Source organism: Dendrobates tinctorius, unplaced genomic scaffold (assembly GCF_039654945.1).
Source record: "Dendrobates tinctorius isolate UK_male_01 unplaced genomic scaffold, ASM3965494v1 ptg000150l, whole genome shotgun sequence".
Lineage (NCBI taxonomy): Eukaryota > Metazoa > Chordata > Amphibia > Anura > Dendrobatidae > Dendrobates > Dendrobates tinctorius.
In genome coordinates, this window is record NW_027361817.1 from 10,971,056 (window position 1) to 10,992,107 (window position 21,052).

At 41.3% G+C, this 21,052-nt stretch overlaps 1 protein-coding gene across 1 annotated transcript in view; it reads right to left on the reverse strand.

Moving 5' to 3' along the window:
* The window catches only part of DNAH7 (dynein axonemal heavy chain 7), a 529,416-nt gene that overhangs the window by 131,704 nt on the left and 376,660 nt on the right, over window positions 1-21,052 (reverse strand). The window contains exons 47-51 of the mRNA XM_073546702.1: window positions 12,573-12,727; window positions 9,615-9,805; window positions 9,036-9,169; window positions 4,547-4,882; window positions 1,071-1,197 (exon numbers count right to left, since the gene is read on the reverse strand). Coding sequence (XP_073402803.1) covers window positions 1,071-1,197; window positions 4,547-4,882; window positions 9,036-9,169; window positions 9,615-9,805; window positions 12,573-12,727 — 943 coding nt within the window. The remainder of the gene's footprint in view (window positions 1-1,070; window positions 1,198-4,546; window positions 4,883-9,035; window positions 9,170-9,614; window positions 9,806-12,572; window positions 12,728-21,052) is intronic.

Genomic DNA, 21,052 nt, shown 5'->3' on the forward strand with positions numbered 1-21,052 from the left:
AGATGGCACAGGAGCTGGTTAGCCTGGAAGCAACTTAGGAATCTCTCTAAGCAGATGGGTTATGCAGTCTCCTTCCTAGCGCTTAGTTTTAGGTACTTGCAGTACTGTGTTACACTGAAGTTCCACTTGCTTATTCTCTTTAGAACTCCCTCGTATGGCAGACAGCTGTAGCCTTCCTCTTCTGGCTCACACGTCGCTGTTGTGCCTCCGAGTTTTATGTGGGAATAGAGCATTTACAGCTTCCTATTCCTCCGGTTTCTGTTGCAGGACCATCAGTGTCCATACAGCCTTGGAGACCGGGCTCCAGATCATGAGCTATAGCTGGGAATGAGCCTGAACTCTCTGCTCAATCTCCCAGGCCTTCTCCTCACGTCCACACACGTTGCCCTCCTCACACAAACTCTTAATTCTCCCTTCCTGGCCCCCAGAGAGTAGCTCCTCCCCCAGTTTTGGGTTCAGAGCTCCCTCTGCTGGCCTGGAGTGGGAGCTGTGTTGTGTGCTGTGGTTAACTGCCAGAGAGATCCTTTATTGCATCCAAGCATGACATCATACTCCCTAGGAGGAAGGCAATGCCACTGTGGCGACCATACTCCTGGGGACGCCACATTTCCAAAGGGACTTGCAGCTGTAATTGCCATCAAAGGAGGCTCTACAAACTACTGACTTTAGGGGGGGTGACTAGTTATGCACACTGATGTTTTCACTTATGGTATTTTGTTGTTTGCTTCATACTAAAAAAAATGTTCACAGTAGTAGGCATGTTCTTTAGATGAACTGATGCAAACTCAAAAAAACAGAGACATTTCAGGTTGTGAGGTAGCAAAACATGGAAAATTCTGGGGGGGTGTTGAATACTTTTGCAAGCCACTGTATGTGGTACAGTATCAAATGCCTTTGCAAAGTCCAGATAAATCACATCAGCCGCATTACCAACATCTAGAAAGAATAAAAATAGAGTAGCCTATTTAATCAGCTTTAACAACAACCTTACTAACACCATTTCATATTTCATATTCAATTACATGGTCACGTATTATATATTTTTTATTACTACACAGAATATAGCTTACCATGTTTTCATGCTTCAATAGGTTTACTGTTAGGCAGAAAGAAAAGAGAAGCTTGTCCTTTTCAAACAGAGAACGGCATACATTTTTGTACAACGAGTATGTGAAGTGATCCTTCAGTATTTGCAACCTTAAAACAAAAAATAAATGTTGTTACCATAAAAATTGTTTTGTAGATGCGTCTATTGCTTAATTGCTGAATTTATAGCTGGAATGCAAGTGCTGTATCAAAGAATTAACCTTGTGGCACTGCACACTGTCGCTCCTGTACAGTACCATGTCTGTCCGATGTAAGCTATTGTCTTCTGCAGCAGTATAGGTTCAGTGTGATTTTACATCGTTAGATGGTTCTAGCAGAGCTCAACTCTCCTGTCCTGCTTGGCAACAGCAGTGAAGAGCTGAGTTTGTTTCCTGCTGCTGACAGATCAGTGATGCGAATCTGTACATGCTGCTCTGATGATGCATATGACATAAGATAATCTTCTATCATATGCATCAATGGAGAGCCATTTGAAGTTTCACATAACTGGTCTCTCAGCATCAGGCAAAAACACAGCTCAACTAATTTCAGCTCCTGTATATATCTCCGTCCTGCAGTATATGCTCTAAGCCCCTATATAATGAGCCCTATCCTGCAGTATGTTGCTCCTTTTAACCCCTTCCTGAAGTTTATAAGTACATCTCTCCTCTCAGTCCCCATAAATACAGCCCCCTCCTGCAGTGAATCACTCCTCTTAGGCTAGTTTCACACTAGCGTTACAGGGCGCAGCGCACGGCCGCTGCTAAGCTCCGCCCCTGGCCGCGCCCCTCCGGTCATCTCCTCCTCTGATCGCATGATGCTGCATGTGATCAGCGTACCCTATATTCGGCGTTGGGTACACTGGTCGTGCGCTGGCACACTTTTGCCAGCGCATCTGCCCTTTTGGCGCTGCGCCGAGCGCACAAAAATGCAACACGTCGGCACAGCGCCAAAAGGGTGGATGTGCCGGAAAAAGTGTGCCAGCGCACGACCAGTGTACCCAACGCTAAATATAGGGTACGCTGATTACATGCAGCGTCATGCGATCAGAGGAGGAGATGCCTGGAGGGGTCTCGGATGGGGGCGGAGCTTAGCGGTGGCCGTGCGCCGCGCCCTGTAACACTAGTGTGAAACTAACCTTAGGCACCAGAAAACAAGCACACCGACACTTTTTGGGTATGAGCTCTGCATTGTAATGTGACATCCTCCTTCACAGAAGAAGCTCTGTATAGATACATCCCAAAGCAGAGATACAGTTGTGGTCAAAAGTATTGACACCCCTGCAATTTTGTCAGATAATGCTCAGTTTCTTCCTGAAAATGATTGCAAACACAAATTCTTTGGTATTATTATCTTCATTTAATTTGTCTTAAATGAAAAAACACAAAAAGAATTGTCCTAAAGCCAAATTGGATATAATTCCACACCAAACATAAAAAAGAGGGTGGACAAAAGTATTGGCACTGTTCGAAAAATCATGTGATGCTTCTCTAATTTGTGTAATTAACAGCACCTGTAACTTGCCTGTGGCACCTAACAGGTGTTGGCAATAACTAAATCACACTTGCAGCCAGTTGACATGGATTAAAGTTGACTCAACCTCTGTCCTGTGTCCTTGTGTGTACCACATTGAGCATGGAGAAAAGAAAGAAGACCAAAGAACTGTCTGAGGACTTGAGAAACCAAATTGTGAGGAAGCATGAGCGATCTCAAGGCAACAAGTCCATCTCCAAAGACCTGAATGTTCCTGTGTCTACCGTGCGCAGTGTCATCAAGAGGTTTAAAGCCCATGGCACTGTGGCTAACCTCCCTTGATGTGGACGGAAAAGAAAAATTGACAAGAGATTTCAACGCAAGATTGTGCGATGTTGGATAAAGAACCTCGATTATCATCCAAACAAGTTCAAGCTGCCCTGCAGTCCGAGGGTACAACAGTGTCAACCCGTACTATCCGTCGGCGTCTGAATGAAAAGGGACTGTATGGTAGGAGACCCAGGAAGACCCCACTTCTTACCCCGAGACATAAAAAAGCCAGGCTGGAGTTTGCCAAAGCTTACCTGAAAAAAGCCTAAAACGTTTTGGAAGAATGTTCTCTGGTCAGATGAGACAAAAGTAGAGCTTTTTGGGCAAAGGCATCAACATAGTTTTTACAGGAGAAAAAAAGAGGCATTCAAAGAAAAAAACACGGTCCCTACAGTCAAACATGGAGGAGGTTCCCTGATGTTTTGGGGTTGCTTTGCTGCCTCTGGCACTGGACTGCTTGACCATGTGCATGGCATTATGAAGTCTGAAGACTACCAACAAATTTTGCAGCATAATGTAGAGCCCAGTGTGAGAAAGCTGGGTCTCCCTCAGAGGTCATGGGTCTTCCAGCAGGACAATGACCCAAAACACACTTCAAAAAGCACTAGAAAATGGTTTGAGAGAAAGCACTGGAGATTTCTAAGGTGGCCAGCAATGAGTCCAGACCTGAATCCCATAGAACACCTGTGGAGAGATCTAAAAATGGCAGTTTGGAGAAGGCACCCTTCTAATATCAGGGACCTGGAGCAGTTTGCCAAAGAAGAATGGTCTAAAATTCCAGCAGAGCATTGTAAGAAACTCATTGATGGTTACCGGAAGCGGTTGGTCGCAGTTATTTTGGCTAAAGGTTGTGCAACCAAGTATTAGGCTGAGGGTGCCAATACTTTTGTCTGGCCCATTTTTAGAGTTTGAAATGATCAATGTTTTGATTTTTGCTTCATTCTCTTTTGTGTTTTTTCATTTAAGACAAATTAAATGAAGATAATAATACCAAAGAATTTGTGTTTGCAATCATTTTCAGGAAGAAACTGAGTATTATCTGACAAAATTGCAGGGGTGTCAATACTTTTGGCCACAACTGTATGTGGGCAGGAAGTCATCTGAGAGAGACTGCTCCAAGCATGATCAATTAGGGCCTCAGGAACTACTAGAGAACCTATAGAGGGATCATTCGGGGGGATTTGGGGGTGAGCGATATGTGCAAAATGGGGCAAATTTAAAAATGTGTTATATTGGCACAAACTAATAATTACCGTATATTATTATTTAAGTTCACATTGTGATTTTGAGAATAACCCTTAGGCCACGGTCACACATTCAGTAGTTGGTCAGTATTTTACCTCAGTATTTATAAGCCAAAACCAGGGGAGAAACAATAACAGGAAAAGTATAATAGAAACTCGTCACCACTTCTGGATTGATCACCCACTCCTGGTGTTGGCTTACAAATACTGAGGTAAAAAACTGACCAAATACTGAATGTGTGACCGTGGCCTATAAATAAGAATTCAGGTACTAGAAAAACTCACCAATTACTTAGTTTCCTACTGAATTCTCTAAATAAGCTTCTCTAAATATAAAACTTTGAGCACAATGAATCTGATAATTAATCACCAACTGTTATTAATACAGAAATAATTGACATAAATTAACCTACCTAGTCAGCAAATGTTCGGACTTCTCTGAGTTGTCTATTGACATAATAAAAAGATTAATAAACCATGTAAGTGAATATTGGTACATGGGCTCAATGTTGGCTAAGTCAGCAATGGAAAAAAACAGAATTGATGAATGGATAGAGATGGGCCGGTATCCCATTCTGGTTGAATCAATCTTTTTCTCTGTCGCCTCAGCAACTGTTTGCTTCTCAGAAATTTCATTTGCTAGAGCCTTGGAGGAAGACAATATTTTAATGGCAGTTTCATCTTCTAATATGTTGCCTTCTGAAGTTGAAAGTACTTCTAAGATCTTGTCTTCAATTTCCTTCAGCTGCCTGGAAAAAAAATGTGCCAAGTGTTACATGGAAGGATATGATGGAAAATAAATACAATAAAAAATTACATAATGTGATATTTTTTTTTTAAAAAAATTCTGCTATAAATAAGTGTTCTGGCTGGAAAGCTATGCTTCTCCTGCAGTTCTCATATAGGGGCTGCCTATAAAGGACACACTTCACAAAAATGATTACGATTTTTCATAATATTCATAATATTCTATTTGCAATATATTCTTGTTGCCCCACTTATTTTATTGCTGAAAATTCTTTACACTGCCCTACTGTAGTAAAAGGGATTTCTCATCTTATATATCTGACATGTCTACACTTCTCCCAGTCCCATTCCACCTGGTGAAGAACACATGCCTCCATTCACTTCTGTGCAAGTTATGAAAACAGTCATTGGTAGGAAACCAATAAATTTGTTCTCCAGTAATTTAACTCATTAGTCACTACTAAGCGGCCAAAATGTTAGACACAGGCAGGGGGCTCCTTATGTTAGCCTATCCCCCTCATGATGTGACTCGGGGGGGGGTCTGATGTTTTGCTATGACAGGTAGAGATATTACAAAGAAGTCCTGGTCTGCCATAAACACCTATGTTTTGTACCAGAGTAACACCGACAGGCAATAATACTGGAAAATATTATATTTTTTCCAATAATATTGGAAAAAAAACATATTTCAAAACACTCAATTGGGGAACACAATTTTTGTTGAGTGAGATCTAACACTTGTTTTTGACAAAATTTTGGCTTCTGAATCAAAAAAGTTACCATATATTTTCTCTATCACAACAACTTTTTAAGTTACTGGACATCCTCCAAACTCACACAAAATGTACATAATATGGAAAATAATGCAAAAAATAACCTGAATGTAATGTTTATTTAAAACTATTTCGTTCATACAAAAGATATATTTTTACTGTAAGTGAAATGGTAAGCCAGTAGTAAAGTTATGTAGCAGTTAAGGAAAAAATTTACACTTATAGCTTTTCCTGGAGTGTTCAATCTTGCCTGATGCTCCAACATTATTCAGCCCATCCCATCTACCCTGATGCCGTCCCTGGGGCCTATCAAAAAAGGCTATAGAACTCTTAACATCAAGATTGTATGAGAAAAACTTGCTTGAAAAGTGGTTGGGCGAGAAGATGCAAGGAGCCTGCTTACTTCTTCTTCTGTGACTGGTTGAAAATCAGAGAGTGAGCTAGATGCAGTGGGGGAGGGAGGACAGTATGAGGTGATTGGGAGATAATTTCCTGTCCGATCTGGTCAATTTTTTCTTTGAAGTAATTGGCCAGATCGTCAGCTCGAAGCTCTGTGGTTGGGGCCTGTACTTTTGGGTTGAGTAGAAAATGAAAAGTGTCAAAGAGACATTTAGGGTTATTGGACAATGAGGTGATGAAGGTGTTGAAATAGGTTTGTTTTGAGAGGTGAAGGGCAGTGTTGTATGTTCTAAGCATAAACTTATAATGGATGAAATCTTTGTGTAGATTGGATTTTCTGCACAGACGTTCAGCGCACCTGGAGCACCGCTGCAGGAAACGTGTTTGCAGGGTGTGCCAGGGTTGTCGCCGTCTGTGTTGTGGTGTTCTATTTATAGGAGGTGCAAATTCATCCAGGGCACTTTGAAGTGTTTCATTGTAATGCTTCAATGCAGAATCAGGACATGAGAGGGAGGAGATAGGGGCCAATGAAGACTGCAAGTTCTTCATAAGTTTCTGGGTGTTAATGGCCTGTATGTTTCCATAAATATGGACAGTGGGGGTGACCTGAGCGGCCTGGCAGTTCTTGATAGAAAATGAAAGAAGGTTGTGGTCAGAGAGTGGGAGAGGGGAGTTTGCAAAATCATCCACTGCACAAAGCCGAGAGAAGACCAAGTCGAGGGAGTTTCCGTCTTTATGCGTTGGAGAATTAGTAAGCTGCGAAAGGCCAAACGAGGAGGTTAGAGATAAAAGGTGAGTAGCAGATGGGCAGAGGGGAAGAGCAATGGGGATGTTGAAATCACCCGTGATGAGGGTAGGGATGTCACAGGAGAGAAAATGTGGAAGCCAAGTGGCAAAATGATCAAGGAACTGATGGGAGTGGCCGGGAGGACTATACACCACCGCCACTCGCATGGAGAAGGGGGTGTAGAGTCTGACAGCATGGACCGTGTGCAAATAAAAAAATATATTCTGCTAACCTCTTGTATACAGAATTTTGGAACATGTTTCACTATATATCGTACTACACAACCTCACGCCACACTATCTCACGTGTAACTGAAGAGCCTAGACAAATAACAACCTTTTGCCGGTTGCCAAGGTCGTCCTACAGTCCTCACCACTCATGGGTGGTTCAGTCTCGGCCAATAGGAAAACAATATTGCTATCCTTGATCCAGTCTAAAGTAATCGCACTAAGGCTTGGGTCAGACTTGCGAGAAACTCGGACGAGTCTCGCACGTCAATATCCGCACTGCCACTGGCACTCAGATCGGAGCGTTCAGCTGCATAGAAATACATGCAGCTGAACGCTCCGATCCGAGTATGGGTGGCAGTACCGGGTATTGACGTGCGACACTCGTCCGAGTTTCTCGCAAGTTTGACCCCGGCCTAATATAAACTGTAGAGAAAAACTTAATGTGATAGAAGAAAATGAACTGCAGTTTTGCAATCAGCATGCCTTTTTTAGTTTAAAAAGCAGAAAATTTGAACTCAGCAAAAATCATGTTCAAAATTATTCCCCAGTGACAAAATGTGATTAAATGATTTCTGACTGAAGTCCCCTCAGATTTTTTTTCAATAGTTTACTATAAAAAGTACATATTCCGAATAGACTCAATTGTTATGGCCCTTAGAATAAATACTGCATCAAATGAAAAAGTAATTGTCGTTGGGACGCAGCTACTTAAAAATGACTTTTCTATAAAATATGTTTTTAAAGGGAATCTGTCAACTCATTTTTCCGAAAAGAGATGTGACCACTGCCATTCTGTAAGGCTGTAGATAAGCCTCCGATGTAACCTGAAAGATAAGAAAAATTAGTTAAGGGGCCTTTACACATAGCGATATCGCTAGCGATATCGCTAAAGCGTCACCGATTTTGTGACGCAGCAGCGATATCACTAGCGACATCGCTATGTGTGATACTTACCTCCGACCGGCTCCCCCGCTGTCTGTCGCTGATCACGCGAGATCGTCCATGTCCATTTCTCGTCGGGCGCTTCCTGCTGGGCTTCCTGCTGGCGCCGACGAGCGACGTGTGGACGCGGGTGGGAGGGCGTCAGGATTGCCGCGTCTGAAAGATAAGTAACGACCGCTGCTGCGTCGCTACATCGCTGTGAGATCTGCCTGTGTGGCAGCTTACTAGCGACCATTTAGCGATGCACCAGCGATCCTGACCGGGTCGTATCGTTGTCGGGATTGCTGGTGCATCGCTAAATGTAAAGGGGCCTTTAGATTCTACTCACCCTGGAGTTCGGTCCGGTCTGAGGGGTGTCGCGGTCCGGCGCCTCCCATCTTCTAGCGATGATGTCCTCCTCCTTACTTCTGCCGTGGCTTCTGTACAGGCGTACTATATCTGCCCTATTGAGGGCAGAGCAGATACTGCTGTGCGCAGGCGCCGGAAAAGGTCAGAGAGGTCCAGTGCCTGCGCACTGCAGTACTTTTGTTTGCCCTCAATAGGGCAGATATAGTACGCCTGCGCAGGAGCAGCGGCAGAATGCTGTAGATAAGCTCTGATGGCGGTGGCCGCATCTCATAGGGCAAAATGGGGTTCCCTTTAATGTGCAAAAGTACTAAACTATATAAAAATATATACCTATATGGTATCACCATATTCTTACCAACCTCTATGAAAATGTTGCCTTGCAATTTTCACTGCATAAAAGCAAAAATGCAAAAATCTCTGAAATGTTACCTTTTAATTATAATAATGTATATGTTCCCATAAATGGTACCAAAAAACAAGCCCTAATAATAAACATTTACAGTTTCTGAAAAGTGAGTGTGAAAAAAATAAAACAAAAAATTGCTTGGTCCTTAATGGGTTACATTATAACTCTGTAGTTGGTAAGCCAGAGCTGGCTTTGCCTCTGCTTTTCATTTGTAATATGCTGTTAGATTATGTACATGATATGATATAAGAATTCATTAAGCTCTGCCACCTTTTGTTTTCGGCTCCCTGGAGAATTAGAGCTTGTTTTTCTTCCTCAAGATCCGGTCTTTCTCGGGCAACAACAATCCCCAACAACTGATCCTGCATTCCTTCTGGAGTGATCATAAAATTCAGCAAGGTGACCTATGTGATATAAATTACACCGGAATGTAAATTTCACACTTATTTTCTAGTTTTATGAGGCAACAAAATAAAACCTTTGCTTTTAGAGAAGGCAGAATGTTTGACCTTTTCCATAGCGTTATTTCTAATTTGCTCAAAAAGAGCATAGCCTTTGAATGTGAACTTCAAAGCAAGATAAGAATCAGGCAAACAAACCCCGTAAATAAGAAGATATCTAATAAAACATCAACCTAAATCTCATTTTTCTACAGCAGTAACCTCTGCAAAAATAACTTAAACAGGCTTTCTAGCAGACAGCTAATCTGCCAGGAATATCATATTAAACTATGTAAACAGTAACACTGGTTTGTTCATCAAAAGCTTTTGGAATAATTGAGATACTAAGGGGACCTGTACACAGAACAAAGTATAGTTTTAGGGCAAAGAGTGGATATCCTTAACTGACCTTGACAGACGTCTCTGGCAAATAGTGAGGATTTCTTAGTTTCGTTGTAATGTAGAACCGGAAATCAGGAGCATATTCGATAGTGGAATCCCCAAGACGAATACACACACTACCTCCCTGCTTAAAGGTTTGCTTTAGAAGAAGTGGCTCCAGAATCGGATCTAATTCTTCTCCAACATTTTCCAGTAATACTAAAATAAATGAAGAATTACATAAACTGGACAGATTAAAGGGGCTGTCTAGGCTTGGGACAAGAGTCTGCAGGCATGTGACTGCAGATGAGCTGAACCATGACAGTGAGCGATTCCCTGCTATTCCCGGTGTGAGTGAGAAGATGCATGAACACATGGATATAATTTGCATAATTGCGTTTACATGCCAACTAGACACGTTCAGCTTCTATCAATAGAAATGAATTGAGAGAAGCTGGAAACGTCTAGTTGGCATGCTACCGCAAGAATGAAAATCGCAAACATGTGTTTACGTGACCACCCACTCACATCGGCAGTGCCAGGGAATCGTGGGTCACGATTTGGTAGTATGCAGTCACATCGGGTGACTGCAGACTTCTGTCCCAAAAGTGAAAAACCCCTTAAGGCCTTATTTAACAGATCACATGGAATGAATCACCTTACTTCTATGATTTCATAGTAGTAGTATATTATAAGAAAAAACCTAAGCACCTAAGCTAAGTCAACCTGGTGGCCTTTTTATGTATGTGCCACCATGCTCCAAAATCCAAATGAGTATTTTATACAATAACATAACAATGCTGGCTTTAACATAAAAAGTGGCATGGGAGTACCAAGTTCTACATTTTATACCTACAAATCTTAGCCCCCTAATCTACTATAATAAATTAACCATTTTTTATGTGGTGATGTTATTGTGTTTATTGTGTTGTTATTTAAAATGTTTTCAATGGTGATGTTGTGTAATAATATTTATCTATAAAACTACAGGAGATAAGCTAGCTTGTGCTATTAATTGAGTTCCAGTCGCTGAGCTATTCTTTCCGACAAATCTGAAGGAATTTGTGATGGAGGCTGCAACAAGACCTGTGTTTCAATATACCCTCCCTGGGCCTCTCCTTCTCACTGACAGTTTTCACTTTCTTGTTTTTATTTTTTAAAGGAGCTCTACCATTTGATTTACAATATCATGTATTAAATACTTAAAAAGACTTAAACAGACTTGCCAATAAAAAAAATGTTTATTTTTGCACTGTTTACGTTTTTTTATGTAAGAAATGTTTACTTTTTTAAATATTTTTTGTTGTGTTTTAGCTTTCAAACTACAAGAAATCGAACAGGCCATCATTCTGCATTGCAGGGTTCTGTCCTGTCAGAGTTCTCCTAACTCTGCCTGTGGTGGGGCTTGGGTGGGGTTCTAAGATGACAGCCCTGAGGGCTTTTATTAGACCACTAATTGCCAAGCCAGCCCACAAGGAACACTGAAATTACTCTGCTGGAGTGGAATGGTTGGACAGATGGAGATTCCCCTCTATCTATATCTTTAGATGACGCAGCCGCAGTTGCAATTGAGTGTCAGCTGTAAAACTCAGTTGGCTCCCAAGTGAGCTCTAAGGCAGGCTCAGCTTCTGAGCCCACTCCATACACCCCGTCCTTGATTTCCCCCGAGTGGCATAAGCAGGTAATTACACTGCCAAATATTCATTCTGCTGCCAATTTAAGAAGCATTACTTCCTTCAAATGTTTTAGCCTCTTAATATATTGCAATTATCACATAGCACTTTGTACTTACAATTACTAATTTTGCCTTTCTGCCCTGTTAATTATCCACTGTTCCATTAGGCCTATGACATCATGTGATTAAAAACTGACTAGCTGAATCCTTCTAAGCTCTATGTAGAAACAGGAAGTTTTTTTTCTCTGGATGAGTCATCATTAGAATTACAATCCTGCATCACTGACAAAAGGAAACAAGGAAGAGAGACAAAGCAAGGGGGTGGGATCAACCTGGGTCAGGTGTTTATAGAGGTGGAGCTGGGTGGCCAGGGACTTTTCAATGATTTAGGTGTGATGATTACAATATATTAAGAGGATAAAACTTTGATGGAAGTGCTTCTATAACTTTTCAGGGTCATCTATAGAAGTGCACTCTCAGCTGAAGCTTGCATGTGTTGTAAATGTGGAGTAAGACCCAGCCAGACACACCTGGCAGCAGTTTAGTTCTCCAGGGAACTAGATGAGTAGGAAATTGAAATTGAACATTTGTGAGTTGGGACGCCTCCATACATGCCATATAGTCGGCCTGTCCAGCCCAAACTGGCAGGTCCGGCAGTCATTACTCTAATGTGGCCAGCACAGTTCTTACTCAAGGTATAGTGGAACGTCTGCATTACAGAAAAAAAAACAAATTTACTACAGACAGCCTCTTGAAGATCCAATGCTAAATCAAGCCAACATTCACCAACTGCCTGAAGCTACAACTATTTGTAATAATGGTACTGTAATAATTCTAAGTTCGGTTTCATTTACAATCATAAAAGAATATTTTCGACATCACATGTTTTCTGTTCGGAATTTATTAGGTCAAGGAAGCGAAATAAAGTTGTCTCATATAAAAATTATGGATATTGCCAGTATCCTGAAAAGCAAGCAGGTGAGATTTATCTGTCTGCCACTGTATAAAATATTGTCTTTTCACCCAACAACTGCATTCAGAAAAATCTTGTTTTTAATGAATACATAAATATGCTGATCTTCACAACACAATTAAAGGAGCTAATTAAAAGAATTTTGCACAAATGAATCTTTCAAAATACAGATTTTACCACCTGCTGTTAATACAGCAATTACAGTTTTAATGTGATTGATGATCAGCGGAAAATGAAAAGCAAGAAATGCATCAGTCAACCTGGGGAACCAGCACTTTTAACTCTTTATTTTATGATTATAAGCTGGCGCATGATTAACATTTTTTGTTCTAACTTACCCGGCGTCCCAAATTGGATGCAGTTTTCTAGAGTTCGCACAAAATCTGGATCACTTAGCTTAATGATATGTAAGCTGTTGGCCTTTTCCATATTCTTCACCCATTTATTTGCTTGACCCTGAGGATCAATCATCAATGGCCAACGTCTTGCATTCCTGAAATGACATTTCGATATATTTCTAAAAGCATATCACCATTTCAGAAAATTACAATATGCTATGCCGGTATAATCAATGGGCTCCCCACCACCTGGATCTCGAACGTTCCTAAAGATAGACCAGCAGAACTCCCAGCTGCCCGATTGTGTTAGAACTACAGCCGGAACCAATTTCTTAAACAGAGTATTGAATAAGCTATGTGGCCTGTACATTCTCACAACTGGTGGGGGTAATAGAGATCGGACTATACTGATCATATAATAATGACATGCTGAAGAGAAGCTTTCTAAGTACTTGGAAGGCAATTCAGTGTTTTTGGCAGAAAACTGCCGTTAAACATTGAAGTCTCAAAATGTTTGTGCAATGCATAGTTTGGCAACTATTTAGCGACTTTTTGCATTTTCACGCCAACTTGAATCAGCTCTGCCAAAATGGGCATAGGTGTGGAGGAGCTGGGGTGTGACACAGCGGGACACCCCTTAAAGCCACAAAACTGCCACACCATAAAAGCTACTACAATTCCGGCAAGGCACTTGGAGGAGCACACCACTGAGAAGATGCATCAAAAGGTGTGCGCCTTTTACTGCATTCTGCGCATCATACTCAACCGAGCCCTTCAATAACACTTGTAGGCAATAAATAACATGTACACTCAGCTAACCAGGCGGTGCAGGCTGAGCTAGCAGACTCACATATAGTAAAATAAGAAGAAATCAGCCTCACTCGCATAGAGGTCTTTTGAAAAAAAGTGTCCATATTTACAGTGCGTTGCAAAAGTATTCGGCTCACTGGAACTTTTCAACCTTTTCCCACATATCATGCTTCAAGCATAAAGATACCAAATGTAAATTTTTGGTGAAGAATCAACAACAAGTGGAACACAATTGTGAAGTTGAACGAAATTTATCGGTTATTTTAAATTTTTGAGGAAACTCAAAAACTGAAAAGTGGGGCGTGCAATATTATTCGGCCCCTTTACTTTCAGTGCAGCAAACTCACTCCAGAAGTTCATTGTGGATCTCTGAATGATCCAATGTTGTCCTAAATGACTAATGATGATAACTATAATCCACCTGTGTCTAATCAAGACTTCGTATAAATGCCACTACTCTGTGATAGTCTCAGGGTTCTGTTTGATACATAGAGAGCATCATGAAGACCAAGGAACACAACAGGCAGGTCAGTCATACTGTTGTGGAGAAGTTTAAAGCTGTATTTGGATACAAAATGATTTCCAAAACTTTAAACATCCCAAGGAGCACTGTGCAAGCGATCATATTGAAATGGAAGGACTATCATACCACTGCAAATCTACCAAGACCCAGCCGTCACTCTAAACTTTCATCTCAAACAAGGAGAAGACTGATCCGAGATGCAGCCAAGTGGCCCATGATCACTCTGGATGAACTACAGAGATCTACAGCTGAGGTGGGACAGTCTGTCCATAGGACAACAATCAGTCGTGCATTCCACAAATCTGGCCTTTATGGAAGAGTGGCAAGAAGAAAGCCATTTCTAAAAGATATCCATAAAAAGTGTTGTTTCAAGTTTGCAACAAGCCACCTGGGAGACACACCAAATATGTGGAAGAAGGTGCTCTGGTGAGATGAAACCAAAATTGAACATTTTGGCAACAATGCCAAACGATATGTTTGGCGTAAAGACAACAAAGCTCATCACCCTGAACACACCATCCCCACTGTCAAACATGGTGGTGGCAGCATCATGGTTTGGGGCTGCTTTTCTTCAGCAGGGGCAGGGAAGATGGCTAAAAATGATGGGAAGATGGATGAAGCCAAATACAGGACCATTCTTGAAGAAAACCTGTTGGAGTCTGCAAAAGACCTGAGATTGGGACGGAGATTTGTCTTCCAAAAAGACAATGATGCCAAACATAAAGCAAAATCTACAATGGAATGGTTCACAAATAAACGTATCCAGGTGTTAGAATGGCCAAGTCAAAGTCCAGACCTGAATCCAATCGAGAATCTGTGGAAAGAGCTGAAAACTGCTGTTCACAAACGATATCCATCAAACCTCACTGAGCTCGAGCTGTTTGCCAAGGAAGAATGGGCAAGAATTTCAGTCTCTCAATGTACAAAACTGAAAGAAATACCCCAAGCGACTTGCAGCTGTAATCGCAGCAAAAGGTGGCGCAACAAAGTATTAAGTGAAAGGGGCCGAATAATATTGCACGTCGAACTCTTCAAACTTGCCTTTGCAGCAAATCTCTCCTGAGGCTAAGTCCTTCTGTCCTCCTACTGAGCATGCTCATGGGACGATCTCCCATTGGAGATCGGGAGTCATGTGCTCAGGTCCAGCTCCAGATCTCATTGGTCCATCTCAGAGATCTGGAAGCTTGCAGAAGGTCCCGGCTGCTATAAAAGGCGCGCATGGCTGTTCCGCCATGCGCTAGTATAGTCTTACTTGCTGCTGTGTGTATGAGGACGGATGTATGATTCTGATGAATGACTTATTATAAAACCCTTTCCCTCTGATATTACGTATGTGGTTAGTGACTGAGTCTAGAATCAGCGCCAGCGCTCCTCTGCTGCAACATTCACAGCTGCTAGCGTCCGACATTGCGCTTGCGTCTTAGCTTTGTCATTTAGCAGCAGTGTCCACGCTGCGCTGCAGTAGCAGCACTCCTTAGCGTCCGCAGCTGCGACGCCACACACATGGTAGGTCTAGACGGACGAAGTGCCGCCGTCTTGGGCTACTCCTGTGACCTGATACTGTGTGTGTATTTATACTGAGTACTGTGATCTCAACAGGCTCAGTCTTTTGTATTTGTATTTATTTGGCGTCTCTGTGACTTAACAAGAGATTGCTCTGCGCACCTGGGTGACGCTTAACCCTGTGCGCATCAACGCCATATTGCTCCTGCCACCACTTAGCAGCGGTTAAATCACCTACTGCACGGTGGACCCCGAGCGGCGAATGCACTTTATTATTATTCTTATTTAGTGCATTCTGCCATTCCTAACACAATGTTCAGTAGTGTAATCTGTGTTCACAAACTCGCAGTATAGGGAAGAATTAAAGGACCGGAGGCCATCAGCCAAAGCACTGCAGTCCCTGGCAGTATGCACTGGGGCTGTAGAAAATGCAGTTTTACGGCCAGTGGGCCCTACTCCTGAACTAGAGGTTACACAGAAGGAGCAGACTTCCTCCGTCAGGTCATTGGCGCCTCATTGGTGTTGCCGCATTTGTAATGATAATGTAATCAGAATTAAAAAGTAGTTTAAAGGGGATTTCTGGGAATACGTTCTCTATGTGACTTACTCTTCCTGCTCTATCGAAGTCTTTTTTGCCACTGCTCCGGTCTTTGGTGACAGTCACAACCTGTTGTCTACATCAGCATCACCACTGGGCCCAATGATTGGCTGCAGCAGTTGCATGCTCTATCATCGTGACCTTGTGAGCTTTTCCACAATTACTAACACAGAGGCAGAGATGCGTTGCTGGAGTAAGGAAGGTGAGTACCTACTAAGTTTGTTATTTTCAACAAGTAAAAGCCAATGATCATAACCCATGATCGGACCCAAAGAGTGGTCGTAAATGGCTGCACATCCATTTGGAAGAATGTTTCAAGTGGGGTACCACAGGGCTCTGTCCTGGGCCCTGTATTGTTCAACATCTTTATCAACAATTTAGATGATGGAATTGAGGGTAAACTGATTAAATTTGCTCATGACACAAAGCTAGGAGGAATAGCTAATACTAGAGGAGAGAGAGGATTCATAAAGATATAAATAAATTGGAGCAGTGGGCAGCAACTAACAGAATGGTTTTTAACAGGGAAAAATGCAAAGTACTACATCTGGGCAATAAAAATGAAAAAAGCATATACAGAATGGGAAGAATAAGGCTAAGCAACAGCTCATGTGAAAAAGACTTGGGTAGACTAATAGATCACAGACTGAATATGAGTCAACAGTGTGATGCAGCAGCAAAAAAGGCAAATGCAATTCTAGAATGTATTAACAGTAGCATACAGTCTAGATCACGTGAAGTCATTATTGCCCTCTACTCCTTTTTGGTCAGACCTCATCTGGAATACTGTGTCCAGTTTTGGGCGCCACATTTTAAAAAAGACATCAACAAACTGGAGCAAGTTCGGAAAAGAGCGACCAGAATGGTGACCGGTCTGCAAAGCCTGTCTTATGATGAAAGGTTGCAGGATTTGGGAATGTTTAGTTTGCAAAAGAGAAGACTGAGAGGAGACTTAATAGCTGTCTACAAATATCTCAAGGGCTGTCACATTGTAGAAGGATCATCTTTATTCTCATTTGCACAAGGAAAGACTAGAAGCAATGAAATGAAACTGAATGGGAGGAGACACAGATTAGATATTAGAAAAAACTTTTTGACAGAGTGATCAATGAGTGGAACCGGCTGCCACGAGAGGTGGTGAGTTCTCCTTCAATAGAAGTCTTCAAACAGAGGCTGGACAGACATCTGTCTGGGATGATTTAGCGAATCCTGCTTTGAGCAGGGGGTTGGACTAGATGGCTCAGGAGGTCCCTTCCAACTCTACGATTCTATGAAATGTGAGTCTATAAAAAAACTAATTTCCAGACAAAAAAAACCTTTAAACCTAAAAATCTCGATAAATGTAAAACAGATAATATTATGGACCTGACAATTGTCATATTGCAAAATCAAGGTCTTTAAGAACTGGATTTCTTGGGAATTATGACAAAATTGGAAAACATTTATACTTTGGTATATTTTTTCTTTACCATCTTCTATATATAGATATGAGAAAGCAAGCTAGCACATTTACCTAATAATTTGGAACTATAAAGACTCATGCCCACTACGAAACCAGGATATAATCAATTCTGACAAATGGTGCCAACCAAGCGCCACATACACAAAGCCATAAGTCATGTGTGAGAGCGGAACCCAACACCGTTCACTTATAACACTGGTGAGTTGCAATATTTACTTTGAAATTTCCTTTCTTTTCAATTCAATTACAGAAAATTCTGATATTTTTACATGGATTACATGGCATACAATGCCTTGAAGCCTAAGAAGGATGGGACTAAAGGTTAGAGTACCAACAGCAGGCCACAAGGTATTGAGCTGAAAGCCTGAGCTCTCACTTCTTTGCAGTACGTCTTTTGATCTGCAACTCATCTTAAAATGATTTAAAAAGAAACATGCACACGTGTTTGCATCAATTTTCTTCCTTTTTTGAATCACGCTGTACATGACAGATACTGTAAAGATCTGGTATTGATGGAACATGGAGGTCGACGCAGGAAGAATGTTCTTCACATGGATGATTTTCTGCAAAGTTAACTATGTATGTCACTTTTACATGGCAAAGGTAAAATGACAAATTGAATATTTTACAATATGTATATCCAAATGTAGCTCTTCCAAGGACAATTCCAGCTATTCTCAGAAAACAGGACAAAGTAACGTGTATATATATATATATATATATATATATATATATATATATATATTATATATTGTGGTGTAGTGACCACTATGTCCACTAGGGGGTGCTGTATGGATGTCCCAGGAGAGTGGATGAATGGCAAGATACTGAATGACCGTTATGTATCTCAAGGTGGGTGGCCTTGAGATGGAGATTTATGTGTGTGTTAATCAGCAGTGATACTGCTGAGGTGCTGGTTCAATGTGTCGGACTAGTTACCTACAAACCCACCCAGGGGGTGTGTTTAAAAACGCTATTGTAAAGTGTATATGTGTGTGTGAAGGACTTGTGATGAGGTCATAGACATGTGACCCGGTGGGCATGGCTACGGACCATATAAGGTGGCCAGGGTAGGTCACATGGGTGAATGTTTGGACCCATGGAGTTCCCTGGAGGGAATGAATGTCTGCAGTATGGAGAAGCAGCCATGAGAGAACCTTGACGGGGTGAGATATAACTGTGAGGCTGAAAAGCCTGCGTATTGGACATTGCTAACAGAGTGAAGCTCTGTCATGGACGCTATGCCGTTTACATATTGCTGGTCATGGTTTATGATGTTTAATAAACCGCATGGACTATATTGGTTTATGGAAAACCTGTGCCGGATCTGATTTTGTGGCTGCCAAGCGAGTGATCCCCTACTTAAATGACAGCGCTACCTCACAATATATATATATATATATATATATATATATATGAAAAGATTGCTTGTAGGCTCATGATGTGCAGCTCGCAACTCTCTGCCAACTTAGTCCATTAGCACCAGGTCTAGCAGACAGCTATGAAGAGCAGGTCTCCTTATGGTGATTGTGTCTAGCCTTACACAGAGGATCAGATCTGGTTGCACACCTACTGGCCAAGCAGTTAGTGCTCTGGTGGACAGAGGATGGTACCACCAGATAGAGGAGGTGGTTGTCGCTGAATGCGATAGCATGGAGGGAATGCTTGATGCAACAACACCAAATGAAGGTGAGGTGGGAACCTGAAGATGCAATTATACTGCAGTGGTGTGATTTATGTAGGGAAGCTTTGGCTGTGATTATACTGATAAAGGGGACTCTGAGTAAGGCGGGAGATAGATGGCACTATTTGGGGGAGGTCTCTGGATGTGGCTCACAACCCTTTCTCAAAGTTGAAAGTGGCTCTCAGGGTAAGAAAGGTTGGGGATCATTGGTCTAGGTCAAGGTGTTGTTGGACAAGACTTTGAAAGAGCTGCATGTGGATATAAATAGTTGAGGATGAAATTCTGCTTCCAGATTCCCTATAAGTTCCCTCAAACCTGCAGTTTTTTATCTACAGCATGTGAATGAAATTTTATAAAATGACCTCCAATATTCTACACTTTAGTATGTTGCGACTTTTAGGTGCAGAATCTGTCCAGTGTGTCATATTTGGCTCCTTGCAGAAGCTAGAAGTGTTCATATGTTTGACATTATCAACCCAGATGCAAACTGATCCATCAGCATGAATGACGACAACTAACCAGTTAATAACATTCCCTTACATTCATATTTTTTGCGTCCCTATCACGAAAGGATGGCATAAAAGTAAACATATAAAGGAAGAGCAGTAGACAAAACAAACTTAGTACTAGTATAATTAGACAATCACAAAAGAAATTAAAAATGATAATGGCTGTTTGTTTCATGATTTGAATATCTATTTGTGTGACTGTGGTCACTAACAGAAAGTGCATTAACTTGCTTCAGAAGGTTAATAGTGACCGGGATATTATTACTGGCCAGCGCCAAATCCTCCGTGCTCAATATGTGATGGATCGGATACATGTCTGTGTCTACATTTGGGTTTATTGCTTGAATAATTTTCTAGTCTCTCTCGTTATAAAGAAGCTCATTTGCATTAATATGAAAATTAGCAGTCCTATTTATTTCCTGCCAAGAATGGGTTATTAACTGAGGTTCACATTTTGAATGTTACAAAAGAAGATTATTTATAATACATTTGGTTCGATAAAGTAGAGTATTTTCCCAAACACAGCAGTCTCCTGAGCTTTTTTTCTTAGTGTTTTTTTCCTATAGGCTTCTCAATAGGTTTAAAAAAAAAAAAACACACCAGAAAGTAAAACATGTTTAAAAACTTTAAAAATGAAAAAAGTAACAAAAATAGTTATGCAAAATTATAAAAATTCAGAATGTTTTTACGCGTGTTTAAAAAAAATGGTGTCTGTGAAAGGCAATTTCTGGCTTGGAGATCCCTTCATGTTGCCTCCAACGGCCTGTAAATCTACTAGGGAAGACAATCTCCATGACATGCCATCAGTTAAAACCTTATAGCAAAACTACTAGCTCTGAAGGAAATTAGTTAATGCCTTGATATCAATGGGAGCTGTGCAGTGCCTTTTATTGATGTAGCAGGCTCTCACCTATAACAGTGGATCATTGTTTCCAATAACACAACCCACAAGTAATCAGTTTTATTTTACGCAAAACCCACAGACAAAAATGGCATTGTTCAATACAGAAAACCCAATTTACAGTCATACATCACAATATCCAAAAGTATTTTTGAATAAAATTTGGGATTGGTAGGGTGTGAGTGGTTGCCTCATCGGTATTTCTGCACCTGTGTTGTGGCCATCTTAACCACATGGGTCCACTGCATCTGGATAGTGCATTTGTTTGGAGGCCTGGGCAGGTAAGCATCTCTGCCTTTATGCTAGTATGTTTTAAAATTTGGTAAATCCAATAGTGTATAGTATATTTCTAAGGTATTATTCCAAAGTCCAAATGCTTCTAATTCTGATGGGCCATTAGTCAAAGAAACAAATACTTTTTGTTAAGCTTGCCTAGCCTAGGCTACACAAGGGACCCGATTCATATAAACGAGTGTTGTGCATGCCATTC